Here is a 26,507-nt window from a genome sequence, read left to right as displayed (position 1 = left end):
GATGACGTTTATGGCGCCAGAAATCAAGGGTTCGGTGAGGAGCTCGTGTTCGTCAGCTGGCGGATCTTGACCGTTATCTATGCTATGTTGGCGGCACCGTGAACGGTAGACATCTGAAAGGCAGAATAGCGGCTAGTTCTCCGTCGTTCGTGCTACTATAAGGTCGGTTTGGAGCCAAGATGGTGATACTACGCAGCAGCAGCGGCGGTACCGGAGCTGAACCGGTAGCGGCTCCTCAGAGGAGCTCGATGGAGTTAGAAACAAGCTCCGAGTTTCTGTCGCTGCTTCCCGCGTCGCAGAGAAAGTCCGCCCGGTCCTCCCAGGCCTCCCAGGCCCTGGATGACAGCTTCAGCAGCTCTGAACACAACCTGGTGAATGTGAGCATCTAGAGCCGGGCAGCTGGTTAGAGAACTACAGAGAACTACATCAGCTGTTAGTTGGTGTGTCACTGATCGAGGAGCACAACTTTACTGGGCTAGTTCTTCTAGCGTGCTAAGCTAACTAGCCACCTGGTCAGCTACTGTCAATGATCTGAATGAGCACTACACTATACACTATTACGTTACAGTCAACATGACACCGTTATTAGACCACTTTAATTCTAATGTTTTAGTCAGTTTAATGTGTCATCTAACAATAATATAACGCTAGGTTACAAGACCAGGTTATCAAGAAGCGAATGTAATGCCCTAGAGGTGTTATAAGTGTGTCTAGAGGTGTTATAAGTGTGTCTAGAGGTGGTGGGGTGTGTTTTGGTATGTTTTTTTTGTGGAGGGAGGAGATAGGGGATCTGTTCATTCATTCTTTAATTAACTCAATCACTAATTAAACTGTGTCTCAGACTTATCTTTTACTTGATAACAGAAATTAAATGTGCTTAATAGACTGTAACCTAAATTTTCACAGAGGCATTATTTTGTAAAAGACGCTTTCTGTGCCTTCAGGTTAGACCATATGCTTTAGAGTCTATACATGCATGCTTGACATGGATATCAAATTATGTTGATCATAAACTTAGTTGCTAAAGTATATTCTGATGGTAAACTTGCTTCAGCTCACTTTTAGGACTTAATTTCTAACACTGAGACACACAAAGTGCCTGCAGAGATGGAGGTCAGCAGCAGCAGCACCCATAGGACACACAGTACTTTAGTGACTGAAGAACACTAAGATATTGTCACTTTCTGCTATGAGAAGCAAATCTTTAGCTTCAGAGTCATGGGACAGACACTGCCTTCCAGCAGTTACAGTATATACATTTATTTATCTTTAATAGATAAGCATATTCATTTTTAATGAATAATCCACATATATTCTATTAAGGAAAGTTCATGTTCGTATGTTGTATGAACATTTACAAATTTTAAAATACAATATGCAAAATCTGGAACAAATTGATGAGGTTACTGATAATGTCACGTGTGAATAGTGATGCTTCACACAGCTCACTTCAAGTCGGTATACATGGCAAAGTATTTTTATTGTCATTGTGGTGACTGATTTGTACATTTCAGTTTTGCACAGTCCTAGAAGTAAATCAATAAATATTCTTCATCCCAGCCCATGATTAATTTGAATTACTATTTCAAGCGAGCAGAAAATCATCATTCCTTCTATATATACTGTAAACTCTGAACTCATTATGTGTCTGTGCCAGGGACATGCTGATGGGAAGCAGGATGAGGGAAGTGGACTCTCTCACTCTCTGAGAACCCGAGGACAGAGAGTTAAACAAGAGGTCTCTTTTTCTGACATGGATCCAAAGACCAGCTCTCCTGTGAATGAAGGCAACTCTGGAGGATGCCTCAGGTAATACAGGCCCATTACTTTGATATTATTGATACTATTTAACCAGCTACTCTCTAAGGTGTACGACAAGTGCTGTTGTCCTGGCAGTCTAAAGTGGTGACATTTTTCCATGCAAACTTCGTTTAAAATACACTTTTGTGAGCAAGTCTCAGGTTTTTTGGGGATTTAGTGTGACAAAACATGTGTCGAAAGATTCTTTGGAACCTGAATATTATGTATTGTCTGGTCTATTGTTCATTTTGTACATTGGCCGCTAGCCATGTGAGCTACATTTTAAGGCATTGTTGGAAAAAGCTTTTATCTCAGCAGAAATTCTCCAATTATAGGCTTGCTTGCCATATCAAATTTGATGTAAATCTTACATTGGGGGCATTACATTTTTGCAAAATTTGTGCGCATAACTATGAACATTTCTAACACTCAAATAATGAGTCTATACATGGGAATTCATTTTTGATTTTATGCGTCCTTCTTCTCTTCAGGAAATCTTCCAGGCTGCAGAGAGAGGGGAAAACATCCAGTGGCAAGCAGCAAGCAGGTACAGTTCATTGCAGTGTCATTTCTATACTAAGAGCACTGAAGATTTTAGATAATGTTGCACATAAAGCATGTTTAGTCGCATTTAGTTTTTAGGAGGGTCTATACTACTAGTAAGCTGGCAAAAACTGTTTTTGTTGCCCCAGATGTTCCAGATGAGGTGGAGGGGTCATCCACTCCCAAGAGGAGTCGCTTTGATATACAGAGCCCAGAAGGGGAGGAGGAAGAGGAGGAAGAGGAGGATCGTTCAGTGCGACGTAGTTCCCGAATCACCAGATACAAACTGGATTCCCGTAACCAGTCAGTGCTCTACGACCGCCTCATCACCAAGTGAGTTTAGCAACATTCACTCCAGCTTCTTTTGGCTCCTATATCACTGCTTCAGTTAAAAATAAAGCTGATCTATCACCTCGAGTTGTATCTAACAAATGGATTGACATACACAGTGGGCTGTGGGTGTGGATTTTAAACTAATGAGTAATTAGATTAGAGATAAACTTTGATAAAATCTGATAAGTTTTTCCTCTGATTGCCCCTCAGCACTGCTGAAGCTGTTCTCCAGAAGATGGACGACATGAAGAAGATGAGACGCAGACTGAGGAGCAGAGATAGAGACAATGAAGAAGAAGTAATTACCCACACAGGAGACTTACACGTTTTCATCTCAAGCTCTACGTTGCATTGTGTAATCCTAGTGTTTATGTTGACAGCAGGTGATTTTGCTGTTTGATAATGTGTAACAAGCTTCTAAACAGTGAATTAATCAGCATTTTACCCGTTTCCTCTGAGCAGCTCGGCATGTATACCAGGGGCAGAATGACAAGGTCTCTGAGGACAGATGTGGAGAGTAAAGACACCGAGGAGGAGAACAAAGGTGAGATGGATTAGGTTTAATAACCACTTCAGGTTCATACTGTAGGTCTGGGTCGAAAAAAGTTTTATACACCTGAGGGCCTCGAGTAACTACAAGGCATACTACAGACAGGACACCTGTATACACAAGAGTGTTGTCTTCATCTTAAGTTCTGTCGGTTATCTCTATGTAACTTCATCAAAAACAAACAATTTTTAACTTTTGTTTCGAGAAATAATAATTCTTCCCGAAACGACACACGTGCTTTTTATGTGTTACAGAAACCTAAACAGGGAACCCTTTTGTTTCTCTAATTCACAGGAGGGGATGAGGATGATCACAACAAAGAAAAGGGGGAAGATGGAGAAGATGAGGAGGAGGAGGAGGAAGATGATGATGAGGAGGATGACGATGAGGATGGCGAGGATGAGGAAGAAGAAAATCAGAAGCGTTATGACTTCAGACAACGAAAGACTGTGGTTCGCTACCAGGCCCCACAGGATGGTACTGCTTTTGTTCAACTTGATCATATTGTTTAAATGGCAGATGTGAAAGGCTTAAAACTAAGGCTGCCAAACTTAACGCGATAATAACACGTTAACGCAAATTAATTTGAACACCACTAATTTCTTCAACGCATTAACGCAACTTGCGATTTTTCGGTTGTAGCGTTCATTCATAACGTTCATCATTTTTAATGCTAAAGTGAAGATACATACATCATATAAACTATAAAACCTAATGAATCCATTGGTACTATGTCATACTGGCTTGTCATGAAGGATGTTAAATAACGCTCCAAACTTATGCTATATTTGGCGAGGAAAAACTGTCATGGCCATTCTCAAAGGGGTCCCTTGACCTCTGACCTCCAGATCAGTGAATGTAAATGGGTTCTATGGGTACCCACGAGTCTCCCCTTTACAGACATGCCCACTTTATGATAATCGCATGCAGTTCTGGGAAAGTCATAGTCAAGTCAGCACACTGACACACTGACAGCTGTTGTTGCCTGTTGGGCTGCAGTTTGCATTTTATGATTTGAGCATATTGTTTTATGCTAAATGCAGTACCTGTGAGGGTTTCTGGACAATATCTGTCATTTTTTTGTGTTGTTAATTGGTTTCCATTAATAAATATATACATACATTTGCATAAAGCAGCATCTTTGTCCACTCCCAATCGATTGACAGCCCTGGTTTCTACCAATACAACTGATAGCATTCAAATCTGCTTCAATTACTTTATTGAAGATCTTAACATACCACTATTTGGCAGGTAGCACTACTCTATAAAATACACCCACGCAGAAACCGGATGATTCTTTTGAATTCTTAAAGCAGATTTACCACAGGAGAAAAAAGATTAATGACATTCAATACTTCTTAGTCTTTCTTTGTCCCCTCAAGGTCAAGTCTTATTCATTACCTCGTTGAATGATTTGCGAAAGCTTTTGAAAGATTCATGTTATAAGCTTATCCTGTTAAATACTGTACTTCTCAAGCCCCTGTTAACATTTTATCAAATTTGATAAAGTTTGTTATTGTTTTCTTAGAGCCCAGGAAGCGCAGCATGTACTTTGAGGACCACTCGTCTCCCACCAGACGCAGGTTTAGGTTCAGCTCCACGGCCCCCAGGAGCCCCTACAACAGGAGAAGAACCAGCAGGTTAGTATGACGGCTCAGACACCAGCCATCATCAACCAAGAAATAACATCTGCTATTGAGGGATCTGTTCTCTCAACAACACTTTATGTTTTGATCAATATCTTATGAAATACTGTTAGAACTTACTGTAGCAGTCAGAAAAAGTGGTCTGACTAATACAGTGTCCAGAACAGGATCACTCCCGTGTGGGTTATCGTGCTGTCTAATAGCCATTAATATTATTATCGCATGTAAAATCAATCCCAAAACTCCTCTTTTTCCTTCTTTTTTTCTGATTCTCTTCATCCCCACCCTCAGGAGTAGTTCTGAGAGGTAAGACCCTCACTACTTGTCCATATTGGTGTATATTGTTAGTCTGTAGTCTGCACTGTGGTTGTTGGTAGGTTTTTACACATTTGGGTGACCGTATAGTTGAAGAGACGGTGAACCAAACTTCACTGGAACGTAATCATTGTTTTAGCACTGTTTAACTTTGCAACAAAGAAAGACTCATTGTTTGAAAGCCGAGTTTCTGTTAGTCAGTATTTTGTGTATTTCAATTGTTTTTGATTTATCATATTGAGCCTTTAAGGAACATTCTGTAAGAGTCAAGCCCTCCCTGTGTGTTGTTCGGGCTGTGTGTTAGTCAGGTGTCATGCATGGTGATGGTGTCATTTGAAGTGGTTGGATAAGTCACCCCTTTGTTGTTGCACATGATGCATAATCAGATACTGCCCTAAATGTCTTCACTCACTAGCGTTTAAAACTGTTTTGTTGCTGAGGGCAACAGAAAAGAATCTTATAAGAAAAAGAAGCAACAACCATTACCTAAATGGGATTGTGATTCTTTGTTGTCGATAAGCTGATGGTCATAATGATACAGATCGGATGGGAGATAATGTTGTTGCTTCTTTTGCCTTCGCAGACGGAGACATGCCATCCACAGTAGTGACTCCACTTCCTCATCGTCAGACGATGAGAAATTCCAGAGACGGAGAAGTAAGAACAGGAGCAGGTCAGTCAACAGGTGAGAGCAGCAGCAGCAGCTGTCAGACAGCACAGGTACAGGTAGACAACAGCAGTCTTCTGCAGCACATGGCTGGTACACAGCGCTGGGTGACAGAGGGATTAAAGACTAAATATTGTACAATAATAACAATAGGTTTTACCAAGACTATTTTATTAATTTATCTATTCATGTAAAGTTTGGTGAATAAATAACTCTTGAGAAATAAATCATGCTTGATTGCTCTTGTGACCTCTTGGGTCCCTTATTGATGACATTTGACATGTTTCATTACCCATCGTCCCTGTTATTTAATGATAATTTCCTATAATAATTTATATGGATAGAGTAGGACCAATGACTTAATGTGTTTAATACAGTATATTCTTATTATTGTAAAGAAAATCCATAATATTTTAGCAAAGAATAACTGCCATAAAATTATTCAAATCATTATTTATTTTTTTATGTTTTCCATGTTTTTCCTGCAGATGTCTGCCTATGAACCTGGTGAAAGACGACCTGCTGGGGATACACAAGGACAGGATGAAGATTGGAGCCAGCCTCGCTGATGTGGACCCCATGCAAATAGACAAGACGGTAAGCTGGATGCAAACACAGAGAGAGATGCCCAAAGTAGTCTGATAGACAGGGACATGTAAATATTACTGTATTGACCTGAATATAACACAAAAGCTTGTCAGGGTGCTTCTTCAAAAATAACAAAGCAAGGAGATGGACCATATTTCACATCCGTTAAATGTATTATTACATTTGAATAAAAGTAAAGTAGCATACTCCAATTTTTGAATAATAATTACTGAGAATGCAAACAAAGCCTTGTATTCCTGCTAATACAAGACTGATGAATGGATGATTGGACAGTTTGTAGGTCAGTAGTATTATGAAGAGCACACAATCGAAACATAACACTAATTTGTCATCCAGGTGCGGTTTGACAGCATCGGAGGTCTGAGCAGACACATCTCAGCGCTGAAGGAGATGGTGGTGTTCCCTCTCCTCTACCCAGAAGTCTTTGAGCGGTTCAAGATACAACCTCCCAGGTAAACAATGTGTGTTTGTTGAGAAGATAACGTAATGATATGGTTTAGCATTCATTTTACATTCATGTGACTCAATATCTATTTACTTTGTTCTTTTAAGAAACACCCAAAAATAACAGACTACAGGCCTTTGCACACCGGGGGCGTTAATCTATTTTGTCATGAATACTTTCATACAGAATGCGAATTATGTGGCAAATATTATTCTTTCTTTTTTTTCCGGAACAAAGTTGATTTTCTGAGCTTTTGCACTGCGAATAAAGATAAGATAAGATAAGATATACTTTATTGTCCCACAGGGAAATTTGACTTGGGCTCCAGGCCACTGCATCACACAACATACCAAAGTCACAATGTACATACACGCATAAACATGGATCATATATACACCTATGCATGAACGTGCTTAAATTCACACGTTGAGTGTGAAACAGTAGTTCTTTAAAATAATAAAAGTAATAAAAGACAATAGTTTTAAATACTAAAACCAGGTATAATCATACCAGATGATAAATGATCAATTTACAATATATTGGTTCTCAATAAAAGGCATCAACCAATCACGTTGTGCAGAACCGGTTGATTTGCTCCTAAATTTATGAAACAACAGGGAGGCTCCATAGTCCGAAACAAGATGGCAAACTTTATTACTCCTTTCAACCTTGACAAAGGCAGCGCGGACCAGATCCACTCCTTCCGTTCTTACCTTTCACAGAAAAAGCCCTAAACATATAATATTCACTGGCGAGGATTTAGTATTTTCGTGTCGTTTAGTCGTCACGCCCCCGGTGTGTAAAGGCCTTTATGCTGTCCTTAATTGCTGTCAAAGAAGTTATATACCCAACATCCAAGTTGGAAAAAAGTTTTCTGTCATATCATTTGAGAGAGCTTTGTCATCACTTCTGGGTCACACTAAGACATTTTAGTCAAAATGATTTAATCCTTTCTGTCTTAGGTGGTTTCTTTCTTTTAACTCCTTGTCCCTCTCCTCTTAGCTTGTCCAGTCTCTTCTCTACCACTGCATTGTAATGACAGTTAAACCCTTATAAAAATCCCCATTATTGGTCTTTGTCATATTTCCTCTTGTCTTTAGGGGCTGTCTATTTTACGGTCCTCCAGGCACAGGGAAAACCCTCGTAGCCAGAGCGCTGGCCAATGAGTGCAGTCAGGGCGAAAGAAAGGTGTCTTTCTTTATGAGGAAAGGAGCTGACTGCCTCAGCAAGTGGGTGGGAGAATCTGAGAGACAGCTACGACTGCTTTTTGATCAGGTAAACCAAACTCCTCGTCAACGTACAATATACCTTTTTTAGGATGGATGGAGATTGTCAGTTTAGTTCTTTTTCCTTTGTTGTAAGTGTGATTAATTTCTATTGTCAGCAAAAGACAAACCATAAACAAAGAATATCAGAAAACATTTATTGTAAAAGCTAAGTCAGTATATTTTGGCACATTGACTTGTAGATTATGATAAACTAAGTACATTCCTACACATGATCAAGTATCAGTTCTAAAGATAATGGAATCTGCAACTGAATGAATTCTTATTGAATTGTTTCTAGGCATTCCAGATGCGTCCGTCCATCATCTTCTTCGACGAGATTGATGGTTTGGCTCCAGTCAGGTCCAGCCGTCAGGACCAGATCCACAGGTGAGCAGCACCCCTGTTCTTACGGTATGTGTTGAGTATACTGAGATTAGTGAGTGTAAAATGTACAGAGTGGAACAATGGAAAATTAGTGTCTGATCGTGTGGTGGGTTGCCAGATGTGGCTGCCAAATTTCTCAAAAATAAATTAATAAAATAAATAAATTCATCTTAATCAGTATTTAGCGTTGGCCATCATAAGCCAAGCTCATGCTTCATGTGAGAAAATTCACAGCTAAGTGAATACACCAAAATTGCCACCAGCATGACTGGATGCAGCGTTTACAAGTCGTGCTTAATATTGTGCACCACCTGGAATTTGAAACAACTTGGATGCAGCTGCAGCTACACAAACAGATCTCACTCAGAATTGAAAATAAAGAAGGTATACAGCCCTTAAATGTCTGTCGCAACACATCACACACACACAAATCATTTGTGGCTTGACTGTTGAGGTGACTGGTGGGAAAATTGAGAAAATATAGCTTCTTTAAAAATGGAAATTGTTTTTAATCATTGGACTTTTATAACAGTAGTATGGAGATATTGTATGTCTCAGGAAAAGAAAGGAGCTACAGCAGCTTGCAATGAAAGTGAGGGGGTTCACTATCTTTTTCAAGGATACTATGATACAGCCCTTGAAAAGGACAGTGTTGCTGTTGCAAGTAGTAGTCACTAGAATCCAACATAATTAATTTGACTCAGTCAGTGCACTGCCGTTACATCCTATTTGTTACCGGGAGATAGTGTTGACCAGTTAGAAAAGGTAATCTTAGTCTTTTTTTGTCCCTGTAGTTCCATTGTGTCGACCCTGTTGGCTCTTATGGATGGATTAGATGCTAGAGGAGAGGTGGTTGTGATAGGAGCTACAAACAGACTGGACTCCATCGACCCAGCTCTGAGAAGACCGGGGCGCTTCGACAGAGAGTTCCTCTTCGGCCTGCCAGACAGAGAGGTGAGAAAATGTAGATGCCCTTTAATTCTTGGCGGAGATGTTGAAAAAAAAAATAATAATTGAAAAAATTGACTTGTGAATTGATTTTGGGCTAAAATGGTAGAAGCCTCTCAGCTTGCAAATATTGGACCTTATTGGATCTTATTTTTTATGGCAGGCGAGAAAGGACATTCTGAAGATCCACACCAGACAGTGGACTCCCCCACCCTCCGACACTTTTCTGGAAGAACTGGCAGATAAATGTGTTGGTATGTTTGCATTATGATGCTGCAAAAATAGTGGTCCAACAGGTTGTAAAATACACATCTTGCTAAACATCACTAATACAAACAACAAATGCATTAGATTAAAATTGTCACCAATACTGTATCACTTGGTATAAACATCAGAGAAATACAGTTTTATTCTTTTAGTGCAACAATCTACTGTAAATGATACTGATATGAGCCCAGGACAAAACCTGTGTCTCAGAACTAAAACTATTCATCTCCATTCAGATAGTTTGCACAGGAAACACTTGCACACATTTTTGACACACCTACAACTACATACTGTATACTTATTGTCTACAATCTGTCTCTTTTTGCTTGCCAGGTTATTGCGGAGCAGATATCAAGGCAGTGTGTTCAGAGGCTGCCCTGTGTGCACTGCGGCGTCGCTATCCACAAATCTACTCCTCTTCGCAGAAACTTGTGCTTGATGTCAACTCCATCGCTATCACAAACAAAGACTTTATGTCTGCCATGTCCAAGATGGTACCTGCTGCCCAGAGGTATAACTAAACTAACCGTATAGTAAAACATTTGTATAGTGCGGTCTGTGTAAACATTATTCTTACATTCCCAGTGCCTGGTTCTTGCATGTGGTTCTTAAGTTCATATGATGCTGATTGTGACTCTTAGGGCAGTAGTGTCACCAGCCAAGGCCCTGATACCTGCCATTCGTCCTCTGCTGAGCGCCACCCTGCAGAACATCCTCCACACTGTCAGCAGACTGTTCCCGCATGCTGAGCAGGGCTTAAAGAGGAAGAGAGAACTAGGTGCAGTCTTGCTTCGCATTAATTTATTCTGTCCCTCGTCTGTTCTGTTCATGGTCAAATTAATTTCCCCATTGTCCATAAGTAATTATAGAGTTATTGTTCATTTCCCAAACCTCTTTTTGGGCATCCAAAGTAACCGCTAAACTGTGTGTTTGTACGTGTGTTTATTTCCAGGTGCTTCCTGTGGTGTGTCTGAAGATGACCTGTTCAGTGAGGATGAGGACTCAGAAGTCTGCTCCAATGGACCGACCTCTCACTCCCAACTCAGAACATCTGCTGAGGGACTCCTCAGCCTCAACAGGTTGGTGTGCCATTAATCATTTGTCTCCTCATTCTTTCAGATTATGACTGTCTGTGTTAATAAATATTGTTTCACATCATTTCATAAATCAAAATCTTTAGTTCTATATATGGGAAAACACTGCTAATGTATCTTAGTCATTTACACGGTGCTGTCGTGGGTCTCTGTAGTTCTAGTTACTTATATTCCCTTTATCTTTGCTTTACTTTAGACGTGCTCTGAGCTGTCTGGTGTCCTGGTGACCCAAATCTTTTTGAAGGTCTTTTTTAGGCAAGTTAATGAGCTCTTTCCTACCACTTTACCCATCTCAGTGTCTCTGTCATCTCTCCATGTGTAGAAGTGTGCTGAGCCAACCGACCTCCTACCGTCCCAGGCTGCTGTTGGAGGGCAGACCGGGCTCAGGTCAGAGCTCCCACCTGGCTCCTGCTGTCCTCCACGCTCTGGAGAAATTCACCGTGTACACACTGGACATGGCTGTGCTGTTTGGAGCCAGCGCAACTGCACCGGAAGAGACTTGTGCTCAGGTAAACAAGATACCAGTATGCAAAATAATACACTGGGAAATGATTATGTATGTACATATTTAGTAACATTTAACAATTAATGAGATGTCTTCAGGTTGGGTTCTTTACATTTAAACAGGCCCAAGATCCATAGGAACTGAGGTAGACTAGATGTAGTAGCTAGTCTTGCAGCCTTGTCAAATTCAGTGTGTTCCTTTCAGTGGACTTCACTGGCCAAAATGGCTGCCACAGTGACTGTAGTTCATGGGCCCCACCTCCTTACATCATGGGCAGTGGGGATAAATATGTACTACAGACATTTACTCGTATGGAAGAGCCACGTTGATGGCAGGGGTGAATGAGCCATCGTGTTACCAAAAGTGATGTCTGGAAGTTGGTTATTTATTACGACCTGCATTCAAAAACCCCAAAAGTATGAAATTTACGAAGACGTGAAACAAATCCTCATTTCCAGAGAGGCTGTTGCCTTGTTTGTTTTTTACTTAAAGTTACTATGAGGATCTTTTAACTGGTTATGAAATATTCTCAATTTAACACTGGCGTCCGGCCAGGAGCTTAGCTTCGCCTTGCTGCTCCGCCGGTCCTCGCTGGGAGCCAACACCGACACTGTGCTGCTGGAGGCCCAGGCCGTATTGCTGGGCCTGCTGGAGGGAAGGGAGGCATGGGAGAACCAGAATCAGGACTGTGTACGGCATACTGTCGGACCTTGCTGCAATAAAATGAGAAGTTTTTAAAGGGACTCTGGTGATCTGAACCACTACTGGTTTTGGCCAAAGGGACCACCAAAATCAACACAAAATGAAAGTTCCTCGTAGTAGCTTTAAAATGACTCAAACTATTATTAATTGTCAGAATGGTTATTCGAACCAATGGACTGATTGTTTCAGTATTAGTTTAACGTCACTTTACAATCTCCTCTCTAATGTCCTCATCATACCTTTTGATTTGTGCATTTAGCATTTAGCCTTCATCATCGCGCCATATTGATGCCCATCTTATGTTCTGTGAAAGTGCCACTGTTCTGTACGCTCATCTGTCGATTTCCATCCAGTTTTTGTAAATATCCAGACCATATATTAATGTTTCCATGTCATGTGTTCTGCAGATCTTTGTTGAAGCAAAGCGGACCTCTCCCAGTATCCTGTACATCCCTCACATTGGACAGTGGTGGGAAACAGTGGGTCCGGCCTTGAGAGCCACCTTCCTCAGCCTGCTCAGCTCCATCCCTGCCTTCGCTCCTATTCTGCTTCTGGCTACGTGCAACCTGCAATATGACCAACTCAGTATGGAGGTATGGAAAGAGGAGTGATGCCCTGTTGACTTAGAGTGGTGATGTCAATGCATCTACATTTTCTTAAAAGGATTTTCTCTGACAGATAAGAAACAATACTCATCTACAAGTGTTTTTCTTGTCTCAGGTGCAGGAGTTGTTTCGGATGGAGTATGGAGAGGTTTTCCTTGTCCAGGTCCCCACCAGCAGAGAAAGAAGAAACTTCTTTGAGGATCTAATCCTCAATCAGGCTGCCAAGGCTCCTGCCTCAAAAAAGAAAGCTGGTGAGAAATGGATGAGGTTATAAAATACAGATCTGAGCAAGTTTGTAGTTAAAATGGGCTTTAGTAACTCAGGGCTAGCATAGCATTGTTCATTGTCTACATGTTCGAATGGGAAAAAAAAGTATATTGGGAATTCTATTAGCTTGTTTAAATATATTTACTTTTTACTTTAATGTCTGTTACATAGCAGCAGGTTGGTTTGGTAGCACAGCTGTGTAGGGGTGACATTTCATTGATATGCGATACACCCGTTACACCTATTAGCTACTGTACAACAATCGGTGTGGCTAATTTGAAATATTCACTAAACTTACCATGGATGGAGAGGGAAAACTGTGAAGATGGGCAACACAAGATAAAATATGTAAGGGATTTTTGTAGGGAGAAAAAGAAGATGCTGGTATTCACATCCAGTCCAAATAGAGCAGGATACAAGACGCTTCAGAAGGAGGATGTTGGACCGTAAATACAGAGAAGAAAGGAAGGCTGTCTGCACACTGAAAGTCTATATTATTTTAATGTACTTCCAAGTAGTACTGTGTTAGCTATATTCACTTCTCACTTTGTATGCATTTATCATCATTCCACTTTCTTCAGTGCTCAATGCATTGGAGGTGCTTCCTGTCGCCCCTCCTCCTGCCCCACGTCTTCTGACAAAAGAGGAGCAGCAACGACTGGAGGAGCAGGAGGAAGACACCCTCAGGGAGCTCCGCCTCTTCCTGCGTGACGTCACCAACCGCCTGTCCCTAGATAAACGCTTCAAGGCTTTTACAAAGCCTGTGGATTTAGAAGAGGTAGCTGTTCCAATATATTCTATTGTCTCATTTCATATTCCCTAATAAAGCCTTACTATCCAGGTTTCAGTTTAGTCCCTTTCCCTCCCGTTGTACTCACAGCAGCCTCTTTATAATGTGTTTTAGGTGCCAGATTACGCTGAGGTGATCAAGAAACCGATGGACCTGTCAACAGTTCTCTCTAAGATCGACCTCCATCAGTATGCGACGGTCAAAGAGTTCCTCCAAGAGGTGGATCTCATCTGGCAGAATGCCCTCGAATACAACCCAGACAGGGACCCTTCAGGTACACACACAGTGATCAGCAAAAAACATGCTCACAATCCTCACAGAGAACATAAACAGTATTAATACTTACAATAACCAATTAGTGTACTGGTTGAACATAAAAGCTGCATTCGTGCCCATTTGTGTGTTTCCTCCAGACCGTCAGATCCGCCACAGAGCATGCGCATTGAAAGACACCGTCCATGCTATCATCCGAGATGAACTGGATGAAGATTTTGAGAAGATTTGTGAGGAGACCAAAGCATCGCGCAGTACAAGAGGTGAATGCTGTGTGTATTTGTGTATACATACACATGATTAACATTGACACCAAATCCTCCGTCATCGTCTTGTCTGTCAACTCTCTCTCGTCCCGTGTGTGAGGAATCTGACTCCGTGTTTAGACGGAGCAGACACTTTCACTTTCAGTTTGTAGCGTCCGATATCCGCTGATACGCAAAATGAGTTTTATTTGTGTTAGGGCTGTCAAAGTTAACGTGATAACGCGTTAACGCAAATTGGTTTTAACGCCACTAATTTCTTCAACACATTTTTAGGTCATAGTGGGCTCAGTTTTAAAGCTAGAGTGAAGATAATGGTATCATATGAAACTAGAAATCCATTGGCACTAGGGATGCTCATTTTGAAAAGTCTTCTTAACCGATAACCAACCCTCGTTAACCGATTATTAACCGTTAACCGACAAGATTTGTGCCTCGCGTCCGCTGTGTGTCTGCCCGGCGTAACGACACTCTGTCTGCCCGGATTAACGATAGCGATTGCCCGATAAACAGTGTGTGTATTTGTGCTACGTTAGCAGCTCTAGCATTGCCGGAGGCTTCTTGCTCGCCGCCGCCGCCACACACATACCGTCTGTCAGCACGACGTAACTTTAACGAGTGTCCGTGTGTGTGTGTGTGTGTGTGTTGGTGGTGAGTGTGAGGTTGTTGGTGACGTTCTAGCTGTGAACGTAGGTGTAGCAGTGTGTGTAGTTTATTTGTTGCTGAATAAATGCTACGAAACTACAACTCCTCCGCTCCGCTAAAGCGAGCCCCGAGCCAGCCATAGACAGCCAACTTCCTGTATCCTGCAACTCCGGCTCCGCCTCTTAAGGTGGGCTCTTAAGGTTGATCAGCTTTTCTCCTTAAAGTGACGAGCCACTCAGCTTTTTAATTAATTATAAACATTTCTTTTAACTGTTTTAACCGATAGCATTAATCGGCTAAAATGCTTAATGACGGTTAAACGGTTAATTATGAAAATCCCTAATTGGCACCAACCATGTCATACTGCAGTGAAGGAGGTTAAATAATGCTCCAAACTTAAGCTACATTTTGGCGAGGAAAAACTGCCATGACCATTTCCAAAGGGGTCCCTTGACCTCTGACCTCCAGATCAGTGAATGTAAATGGGTTCTATGGGTACCCACGAGTCTCCCCTTTACAGACATGCCCACTTTATGATAATCACATGCAGTTTGGGGCAAGTCATAGTCAAGTCACCACACTGACACACTGACAGCTGTTGTTGCCTGTTGGGCTGCAGTTTGAAATGTTATGATTTCAGCATATTCAGCGCATTTAAGCTAAATGCAGTACCTGTGAGGGTTTCTGGACAATATCTGTCATTGTTTTGTGTTGTCGATTGATTTACAATAATAAATATATACATACATTTGCATAAAGCAGCATATTTGTTCACTCCCATGTTGATAAGAGTATTAAATACTTGACAAATCTCCCTTTAAGGTACATTTTGAACAGATACAAAATGTGTCATTAGTCGCGATTAACTACGCACAATCGTGCAATTAATCGTGATTAAATATTTTAATTGATTGACAGCCCTAATTTGTATAAATAAAGCGAAACGATGGTGGGGGCAATGGGCAAGTAATGTAATCGGTGTATGCCCGAACACCGTGTAACACCGGTAACACCGACTACTGCGGCAGGTCTAGTGACTAATTTTGAAAACCTTTTCATAAAACATGCTTCAAGTATAACTCTGAACAGTTACACCCACTTAAACCAGGCCTTCAGTTTCAGAATGAATAGTGTTTCACAAAAATGTAGAATGACAAAAAAAAAACATTGCTTTCTTTTTTGACTACCTCAGAGTGCTCCACCATCCGGTATGCTCCCTCCTTCTACCACGTCCTTCCCAAACAGTCCCAATCTCCTGCTGAGGTCAAGATCCCTGGCATGACCCCACAAAGAGAGCCGTCTGGACCCACAGCTGCAGTCACTCCCAATACAAGTGCCTCTGCTGTTACAACACCTAAAAACACAGGTAAAAAAACTACTATAGATAACAAAAATGAAATGATTTGCTTAAAAGAACTGTCACAAAAAAAACTTTTCCTTTTTTTCCTCCAGCCCAGAAGAAGAAAAGGCGGAAGAGTCGCTGGTCTGCTGGCTTATATTCAAAGAAGAAGTCTTCCAGCTCCTCTCACATATCCAGAGATGATGCACACTTGGGGTCTGATGAGGAAGATGGGGACGATGAGGAGGAGGTTGAGAAGGGGGGAGAAGGAACCGAGTGTGATGAGGGGACTGGAGGAGAGGAGGATCAGATGATGGCTGATGTAGAGTCAGGGCGTGCACCAGCCCAGGAAGGTAGTTTGGAGCCCACTGTGAAGGAGCAGGACAGTCAGGAGGGACGAGAGGAGGGGAGTGAAGCTGCTGACGATGACGTTAAACTGTGTGAGACAGGGAAAGCAGAAAATGACGACCGGACACGGAACGAAAAAGAAACGGCGGATGAAGTTGTCACAGATCAACCAGGACAGTCGGAGGAAAACCAAGTGTTGGCAAAGGCAGGAAATGAGAACAGTGTAACCATTTCATTGAACACTAATAAGGACAGCCACACTGAGACAGACAGAGCTACCCAGGGGCAATCCAACACAGAGGAGAGTGGTGAAACTGATAGCCAAAAGCTGACAGAAACTGAGACTGACAAATGTCAAACTGTAATACAGGCAGACGACAGGAACAACGAGGTAGTTACTGTAGAGGAGGCAGAGAAGACTGCTGAACCAATGGAGGTGGAAGCAACAGATACCTCAACGACAGACGCCTCTGCAGCTGGCAGAGGAGAGGAGGACACAGGCACAGGTTTGATATGAACACTGTCTTACACTTAAAACTTGGCTCTTTAACTTAGAGAAAAATATTATACAGACCTCCAATCCACTACATTCCTAGCTAAAGAAAGTCAGTGTAGTGCAGGGGTGCACACACTTTTTCAGCATGCGAGCTACTTATAAAATGACCAAGTCAAAATGATCTACCTACTATAAAAATGCAAAACATATATTTATTTATAAATATATTGAGTATTCTTTATATGTACAATATATGTTGGTGTACCTTGCATAACTGCATGAACCCATATTGTACAATATAACTCTGTACATTTTTTGTCATTACCTTACTCTGATGACTTGCACTGAATGGAATCAGCCAGGGATGCATAGTCCGGACAGTAGCTGCTGATAGCCAGCCTCAAGCACACTTCCAAATGATCATCAGTCAAGGTGGAATGGTATTTGGACTTAATAATCTTCATGTGGGAAAAGGCTGACTCGCATAAATAAGTGGAGCCGAATAATGCAGTCATGGAGGTAGCACATTTCCTCATGTTGAGGTACTTTTCCTCTGTGAGTAAGTTCCAGAACTGTCCATGAGCCCTGGACTTAAGCTGAATGTCAGCTTGTAGTGTCAAAATCTCATCCTCCACTCCAGATGAGTTCAGGTGAAACAGTGTTGCAATTTGTTGGCTGACGTCTATTTAAAAAAAAAAATTTTATTTTTTTTATTTTTTTTTAATGCCATGCGATCTACCCACACTACCTTTGCGATCGACCGGTAGATCGCGATCGACGTATTGGGCACCCCTGGTGTAGTGTTTCTATGGATAGCAAGGTGCAATCCCAGTGTTTGAGCGTGAATGTGTCAGCAGACTGTCATCTATTATAGTGGTCTAAACAATTTGCGTACATGTTTTTGTGTCTCAGAGCGGAGCGTGAGGCGCATAACTCGGGCTCTAAAGAATGCTGTGCTGCAGCAGCAGATGGTCGATGTGGACAAAGCTCTGCAGATCCTGAACGAGGAAACTCCTCCTCTGGTGGTGGACAGAGACCAATTAAAGGTGTGTGGGATACTGTGGCTGTCTGGCTTATTCTTTAGTCTTTTTATAGGTACTGGTCAGACAGGTTTTGTGCATCTTGACCTTATTCATAGAAGCCCTAATGAACCGATGACAAGACGAGGCTACTTTGCATCAGCTTTCCTTAGAAAGACTGTCCCGAATGACATTTTTTTGGGCTTTGAAGCTTCGGTGAGAAATGTTCAAAGCTTCGCGGTGCGGCGCAGCAGGCTGACATGTTCTTCTGTCTGTCTTCATCTCCCCCGTTTCAGTGCTCGGGACAGTGCCGCACTACTGTGCACACAAGCACTTCTACACACAACAAACAGCGATATCCGTCTGAGAATAACTAATAATGTTGAATATAAATAATGAATAATGTGGGATTATTCCTTATTTCATGGGCTATTTTGGGATTTATACATTATTATTACATATATACTGGAAAAACAAAGTTCGGAAACTTGTGTTTGGTGGATTATTTCTCTGTTGTTCCAATGCTAATGGTCATTGTATTTTACATCTTCGGAAAGCCTGTTTATTTACCTTCGCAATGATGTCCTACTTGTAAGGATCATGCATTTGTGGGATGAGCAGCACAGCTGATTATGTGGGTAGCAAAATGCTCTGCCAATGGTAAACAGTGTATTCTCATAAGGCTACCAGGAAGCCTGCAATGACTGCCCTTCACCATCAGGCCCGTTTGCGCTGGTGTCAACAACACAGACAATGGAACCTGAACATGTGGGGGAATGTCATGTTCAGTGATGAGTCCAGGTTCTGTCTGCAAAAGTTGGACAGCAGGTCAAAGTATGGAGACGACGCGGAGAACGCTATGCTGATTGTTGCACCGATGGAGTAACAGCTTTTGGTGGGGGCAGTGTCATGGTGTGGGGGTGGCATCTCCCTCACTTGCAAAACAAGGCTTGTCATCATTGAAGGCCATCTCAATGCAGGGAGATATCAGGATGAGATTCTGCAGCCAGTGGCGATCCCATATCTCCACAATCTGGGACCTAACTTCATCCTCCAAGATGACAACGCAGAGCCAGGGTTATCACAGACTACCTCCACAATGTGGGAGTAGAGAGAATGGACCGGCCTGCCAAGAGTCCACACCTCAACCCAACTCAACACTTGTAGGATCAGCTTGGGCGTGCTGTATGTGTTAGTGACCAACACAACCACGCTGGCTGACCTGCAACGAATCCTGGTTGAGGAATGGAACGCCATCCCACAGCAACATGTGACCAGGTTGGTGACCAGCATGAGGAGGAGGTGCCAGGCTGTTGTGGCTGCGTATGGATCTTCCACCGCTACTGAGGCTCCTGACGGTGTATTAAATGAATAAAGTGTAAAATAGCCAATATGTCTTGTTTGTTCCTTGTTACTGATAGAGAGTTCAATCATCCAATCCACAAAACAACTCAAAACAAGAGTCAATACCAACAGGAGAATACACTGTTTACCATTGATGGAGCATTTTGGCAAATTTTTCTTGGGCGCTACCCACATAATCAGCTGTGCTGCTCATCCCACAAATGCATGATCCTTACAAGTTGGACATCATTGCGAAGGTAAATAAACAGGCTTTCAATGATGTAAAATACAATGACCATTAGCATTGTAACAACAGAGAAATAATCCAACAAACACAAGTTTCCGAACTTTGTTTTTCCAGTTTATATTAAAAAAAAAAACCTGAAGTATTCGGATGCTGACTTGGAGGTTGACTACCATGGCAACGGTCGAAGCCTTGTGGTCAGCCCTGTCTTTCCTCATTGGACATTTTCTCCATAGAAGGGTACGTTTGACAACTATAAATGTAATCCAATCCAAGATGGCGCTAACTACGGCTGCCTCGGCGAATTGGTGCGCTCTGTTTTTCTTGTTTTTTTGTATTTCTTTTGTTTTTTGTGAAAGTTCACGGATTGTTTTCTCTAGAGAAGACATCCTGAACCTCAGGGAATCCACCCCAGCAGATCTTTTTCCCACATTTCTGGCTCCTTCAGCGGATTTAATGCACATTTTACTTGGAGCTGTGGCCCTCGGCCGAGCGATTAAGCGCAGGAGGGGAAAGCGCTCTGGAGCGCTGAATCGCTTCAGACAGAGAGGACTGAAAACTCCGCTGCCTGCGATATTCCTCTCCAACGTGCGCTCACTGTGCAACAAAGTGGACGAGTTGCTGCTGATGGTGAGAAACAACAGAGACTTTTCCCTCTCTTCAGTCTTGTGTTTTACTGAGTCGTGGTTGTGTGGAACTATACCGGACTCTGCGCTGCAGCTTCCCGGCTTCCAGCTGTTCCGAGCCGACCGCGACCCGGAGCTATCACACAAGTCAAAAGGAGGGGGAATATGTTTCTATGTTAACGACGGCTGGTGCAAGGACGTGACAGTGCTTCTGCGGACATGTTCTCCGGATCTGGAATCCTTTTTTATCAATTGCAAACCATTTTATTCCCCCCGTGAATTCTCCTCCTTCATTCTGGTCGGTGTTTACATCCCGCCTCAGGCTCACGTGGAGCTCGCACAGCGGCTGCTTGCCGACCAGATACGGGAGGTGGAGAGAAAAAACCCGGACTCTCTTGTTATCGTTCTTGGGGACTTTAACAAGGGGAACTTATCACAGGAGCTCCCAAAATATAAACAGTTTATTAAATGTCCGACCAGAGAGGAGAACACGCTGGACAAGTGCTACTGCAACATCAGAGACGCATATCACGCCGTTCCCCGCGCTGCGCTGGGAAACTCCGACCACGTCTTGGTCCACCTCATCCCCTCTTACAGGCAGAGGGTCAAACTGGCTAGACCGGTTGTGAGGACGACCAAGAAGTGGAGCAGCGAGGCGGTGGAGGATCTGCGTGAGTGCCTGGACTGCACGGACTGGGAGATGTTTAGGACCGCCACTGACAGTCTGGACGAGTATGCAGAGGCTGTGACGTCGTATATCAGCTTCTGTGAGGACAGCTGTATACCGACGCGACCAGGGTTCACTATAACAACGAGAAGCCCTGGTTCACAGCCAAACTCAAACAGCTTTGTTTGGTTAAGGAAGAGGCATTTAGGAGTGGTGACAGGGAGGGCTTTAAAGAGGCTAAATATGCGTTTGGCAAGGCGGTGAGGGAGGCCAAACGGCAGTATTCTGAGAAACTACAGGAGCAGTTCTCAGCCAACGACTCAGCCTCAGTCTGGAAAGGGCTGAGGCAGATCACAAACTATAAGCCCAAACCGTCCCACTCCACGAATGACCTCCGACTGGCAAATGAGCTGAATGAGTTCTACTGCAGATTCGACAGACAAAGTGCCAGTCCTGACTACATCTCCTCTCCCCCCAGCCATCAGCCACCAGCAGTTAACACCAGCCCCCCCCAGCTTTCTCCACAAGCACCGAGCCTGTGCACACCCCTCCCCCCCTTCACACCTCTGTCCATCAAAGAGGGGGAAGTCAACAGGCTCTTCAAAGGACAAAACCCCCGCAAGGCAGCCGGCCCAGACGCTGTCTCACCTGCAACCCTGAAACACTGTGCAGACCAGTTGTCTCCAGTGTTTACAGGGATTTTCAACACCTCCCTGGAAATCTGCAGGGTGCCGGCCTGCTTCAAAGCGTCCACCATCATCCCGGTCCCCAAGAAGCCAAGGATCACAGGTCTTCAGGACTACAGACCCGTCGCCCTGACCTCCGTTATAATGAAGACCTTTGAACACCTTGTGCTCCACCACCTAAAGACTATCACCAACCCCCTGCTGGACCCACTGCAGTTCGCCTACAGAGCCAACAGGTCTGTAGACGACGCAGTAAATTTAGCCCAACATTACATTCTCCAGCACCTGGACTCCCCTGGCTCCTATGCCAGGATCCTGTTTGTGGACTTCAGCCCCGCATTCAACACCATCAGCCCAGCTCTGCTACAGGACAAGCTTTCCCTGCTGAGCGTGCCAGACTCCACCTGCAGGTGGATCACTGACTTTCTAACAGACAGGAGTCAGCACGTAAGGCTGGGGAAGCAAGTCTCCGACACCCAGACTATCAACACCGGTGCCCCCCAAGGCTGCGTTCTCTCCCCACTGCTCTTCTCCCTGTACACCAACGGCTGCACCTCCAGACACCAATCTGTCAGGCTCCTTAAGTTTGCAGACGACACCACCCTCATCGGCCTCATCTCCGAGGGTGATGAGTCTGCCTACAGATGGAAGGTTGACCATCTGGCATCCTGGTGCAGCCAGAACCACATGGAGCTGAACGCTCTGAAGACAGTGGAGATGGCAGTGGACTTCAGGAGGAACTCAGCCCCGCTCCCCCCCCTCATCCTACGCGGCTCCCTAGTTAACACGGTGGAGTCGTTCCGTTTCCTGGCCACAACCATCGCCCAGGACCTCAAGTGGGAGCTAAACATCAGCTCCCTCACCAGTAAGGCCCAGCAGAGGATGTACTTCCTGAGGCAGTTGAAGAAATTCAACCTGCCACAGACCATGATGGTGCACTTTTACTCGGCCATCATCGAGTCCATCCTCACCTCCTCCATCACCGTCTGGTTCGCCGCAGCCACCGCCAAGGACAAGGCCAGGCTGCAGCGGGTCATCCGTGCTGCAGAGAGGGCGATCGGCTGCAGGGCAGGGAAGATTGTGGCCGACCCCTCCCATCCTGGACACCATCTATTTCAGACTTTACCATCTGGCAGGAGGTTAAGGTCCATCAGGACCAAAACCTCACGCCACAAAAACAGTTTTTTCCCCATGGCAGTGGGGCTCTGCAACAGCCCATCCCGCCCCCCTGTGACTGTCTCCCCCTCACACACACACACTACTGCCCCCCCCACCCCCATACCCCGACACTGACTCTCCCCCTCTCTCATACACTCTCAATACCACCCCCTACAGTATCCCTCTCTCTCCCTCTCTCTCCCTCTGTTACCTGATTGTTTTGTTTGCACACTGGCAATATTTGCACTATCTGTTTATATCATGTTTGTTTTTATAGCTTATTTGTAAATTGTACATTTTTATTCTTATTTTATTCTAACGTTTTATTTAATTCTTGTTATTATACTATTTGTCTCGCACCAACAAAGCCAAAGAAAATTCCTCGTGTATATCCCTTACACCTGGCAATAAACACCTTTCTGATTCTGATTCTGATTCTGAATCTGCATGTCATTCCTCATTCTCTTGCCTTTCTTCCTCATTTCTTCAGGTGCTGTTGGAGAGAGTAGTGACCAAGACTGAAGGATACGAGGTCTACAAGCTGGAGAAACTCTATGCTCTGCTCTGCCAGAGCATCTATAGACACAGACGAGACTACAACAAAACTTCACTAATACAGGTTGGTACTGGACGGTACTGATGAGCCTTTTTTTACTGGAGATGTTCTGAATTGTCAAAGAAGAATAACCAGTAAAGGAGGCTTTTGATATTCCAGTCTTCTCATGTTTTATTATTGCAATGGTATCTAAGAGGAGTGAAAGATAATGCCTTAACAGAATGTGTCAAAGTTAACGCGATGATAACGTGCTAACGCAAATTCGTTGTAACACCATTAATTTCTTTAATACAACTTGTGGTTTTTAGGTTGTAGCGGGATCAGTTTTAAAGCTAGAGTGAAGATACTGGTTTCATAGGAAACTAAAAAAAACTAATGAATCCATCGGTACCAACCATGTTATTCTAGCTTGTCGAGGAGGCTAACGCTCCAAACTTACGCTAAATTTTGTCGAGGAAAAACTGTCATGGCCACTTTCAAAAGGATCCCTTGACCCCCTTGAGTTTGCCATGTTATGATTTGAGCATATTGTTTTATGCTAAATGCAGTACCTGTGAGGGTTTCTGGACAATATCTGTCATTGTTTTGTGTTGTTAATTGATTTACAATAATAGATATATACATACATTTGCATAAAGCAGCATATTTGTCCACTCCCATGTTGATAAAAGTATTAAAAACTTGACAAATCTCCCTTTAAGGTACATTTTGAACAGATACAAATTTGCGATTAAATTGTGATTAATGGCGATTAACTATGGACAATCATTCAATTAATCATGATTAAATATTTTAATTGATTGACAGCCCTAATATTAATTAAATTAATATAATTAACATACAGTAGACTTTTTCCTAAATAACTTTAATGTTTCTAACATATTGTCCTTTCCTGTGCTTCTCATTTGATTAGGAGTTGGAACAAGAGATTGAAGACTTCTGTGACTTTTCTACAGGAATATGATTTTTTTTTTTTAAAGCATGCTCATCCTCAGCTATGTAAATATACATTTTCTATTTTCATAGAACTCTACAGGCACCTCTGTGCATTAGCTAAATCTTTGTATTACCCTTTTTGTTAATATTTAATTAAATGTGTTTCCTCTAAATGTCGTGTGACTTTTTATGTGCTCATCGCATCATAGCTGATTTTTGCCGTAACGTTTGGCAAACCCTGATTCTTTTGTTCACTACAGTGTGTCGGGGATTTATATCCCAAAGTATCATGATTACTACCTGGAAACATCACTTGAGTTGTCTTGTTTCGTGCACAGGGACCACATTTTTAACAGCCCGTGTTACAAACTGAGCATCTGGCATTTACCTGGTAAATAGAGGATATAACGAGATACTATTGAGTTGCATTACGGGAAGTGTAGGATCCAAGGTTTTTGAAGTCTCGCCCATTTAGAGACTAAAATTCAGTATATCCGTCTGCTGCATCTTTTTTTAACAATTTCTTTCTTCTTAATCTGTCTCTAACAGCCCCTCAACTTTAAGGAAGTGCAATGCCTTCATGTGCCTCCTTGTCCTCCGGTGCTCCTAACGGCATCTGCAAGATTTCACAGACTAGAGGAAAACAACCAATCAGAGCCCAGCTCTGTCAATAACTCGCAAACTCCAACCAAACGGTCAAACTAGGCCGCGCTGATCAAATATGAATCAATATTCTGTTACTGTAATGCCTATTCCTCACATAAAATGTGCTCAGAATCATCTTGTAGTGTACTGTTTAGCTGTAAAATGAGAAAGTTTGTGACCCGGCAGCCATGTTGAGATCAGTTGAGGAAATACCAAGCACTGCCCATCAGCTGGAGCACAGCCAATAGGAACGCTCCATTTCTCTGAAATAACCTGTGATTGGCCAAAGTCTCCCGTCACAGGCTAGATGTTCTAAGGGGGGGGGGAATCTGAGATTTCGAGAATAAAGTCATAATATTACGAGAAAAAAATTATATTACGAGAATAAAGTCAGAACTTGACGAGAATTCAGAAAATAACACGTAAAATGTCCTCCACAAAAGAGGCAATTTCCTCATCAGATCCGTGTGGTTCTTTCTTCAGAATAAACTAAGTCTCTTGCACAATCTTTTCAAGATCCTGATACTGATGATAATGTGGTGCTAATGTGCCAAAATTTGAAGTATTTAGTTATTTGTGAAATTTTCTCATAGTATTACGATTTTATTTTCTCGTGAACTCCCGACTTTATTATCATATTACGACTTTTTTCTCGTAAACCTCTGACTTTATTCTCATATTACGACTTTATTTCTCGTGAACTCCTGACTTTATTATCATATTACGACTTTTTTCTCGTAAACTTCTGACTTTATTCTCATATTACGATTTTGTTTTCTCGTGAACTCCTGACTATTATCATATTACGACTTTTTTCTCGTAAACTTCTGACTTTATTCTCATATTACGACTTCATTTCTCATAAACGTCTGACTTTATTCTCATATTACGACTTTATTTTCTCGTAAACTTCTGACTTTATTCTCATATGACTATTTTCTCGTATACTTCTGACTTTATTCACGTAAACCTGACTTTATTATCATATTACGACTTTTTTCTCGTAAACTTCTAACTTTATTCTCATATTACGACTTTATTTCTCGTAAACTTCTGACTTCATTCTCATATTTCCACTTTTTTTGTAAACTTGACTTAATTCTCATAATATTATGACTTTATTCTCATATTACGACTTTCTTTTCGTAAACTTGACTATTCTCATAATATTTTGACTTTATTTTTCGAAAAAGTCTGACTTTATTCTCATATTACGACTTTATTTATCGTAAACTTCTGACAATTTTCTCATAGTATTACGATTTAATTTTCTCGTGAACTCCTGACTTTATTATCATATTACGACTTTTTTCTCGTAAACCTCTGACTTTATTCTCATATTACGACTTCATTTCTCATAAACGTCTGACTTTATTCTCATATTACGACTTTATTTTCTCGTAAACTTCTGACTTTATTCTCATATGACTATTTTCTCGTATACTTCTGACTTTATTCACGTAAACCTGACTTTATTATCATATTACGACTTTTTTCTCGTAAACTTCTAACTTTATTCTCATA

At 42.3% G+C, this 26,507-nt stretch overlaps 1 protein-coding gene and 1 non-coding gene across 5 annotated transcripts; both read left to right on the top strand.

Moving 5' to 3' along the window:
- Window positions 1-24,511, top strand: atad2 (ATPase family AAA domain containing 2). Of its 4 annotated transcripts, none has more exons than XM_074654771.1 (30): window positions 11-377; window positions 1,658-1,809; window positions 2,292-2,347; window positions 2,493-2,676; window positions 2,887-2,974; window positions 3,139-3,220; window positions 3,521-3,703; window positions 4,755-4,866; window positions 5,164-5,178; window positions 5,771-5,872; window positions 6,343-6,451; window positions 6,800-6,915; window positions 8,009-8,183; window positions 8,475-8,563; window positions 9,355-9,514; window positions 9,672-9,762; window positions 10,109-10,286; window positions 10,417-10,553; window positions 10,728-10,854; window positions 11,192-11,378; window positions 12,484-12,669; window positions 12,797-12,932; window positions 13,530-13,726; window positions 13,853-14,012; window positions 14,152-14,274; window positions 16,112-16,285; window positions 16,372-17,112; window positions 18,015-18,148; window positions 23,337-23,465; window positions 24,316-24,511. In XM_074654771.1, exons 1-30 carry the CDS (start codon window positions 180-182, stop codon window positions 24,364-24,366), a joined length of 4,572 nt encoding a protein of 1,523 aa, XP_074510872.1. In that variant the 5' UTR covers window positions 11-179; the 3' UTR covers window positions 24,367-24,511. The 4 variants fall into 4 exon arrangements, with proteins under 4 accessions (XP_074510874.1, XP_074510873.1, XP_074510872.1 ...); XM_074654770.1 differs by having other exon boundaries at window positions 11,192-11,393; XM_074654773.1 differs by lacking the exon at window positions 5,164-5,178 and having other exon boundaries at window positions 1-377.
- On the top strand, window positions 11,545-11,679 carry LOC141779907 (small nucleolar RNA SNORA5). The gene has a single exon (XR_012596469.1). It is a non-coding gene; the product is annotated as a small nucleolar RNA SNORA5 (small nucleolar RNA).
- Window positions 24,512-26,507: the final 1,996 nt, after the last annotated feature.

This window comes from Sebastes fasciatus, chromosome 12 (genome assembly GCF_043250625.1).
Source record: "Sebastes fasciatus isolate fSebFas1 chromosome 12, fSebFas1.pri, whole genome shotgun sequence".
Taxonomy (NCBI): Eukaryota; Metazoa; Chordata; class Actinopteri; order Perciformes; family Sebastidae; genus Sebastes; species Sebastes fasciatus.
Note: the sequence above shows the minus strand (reverse complement) of the source record. Positions and strands in the feature narration are given on the sequence as shown.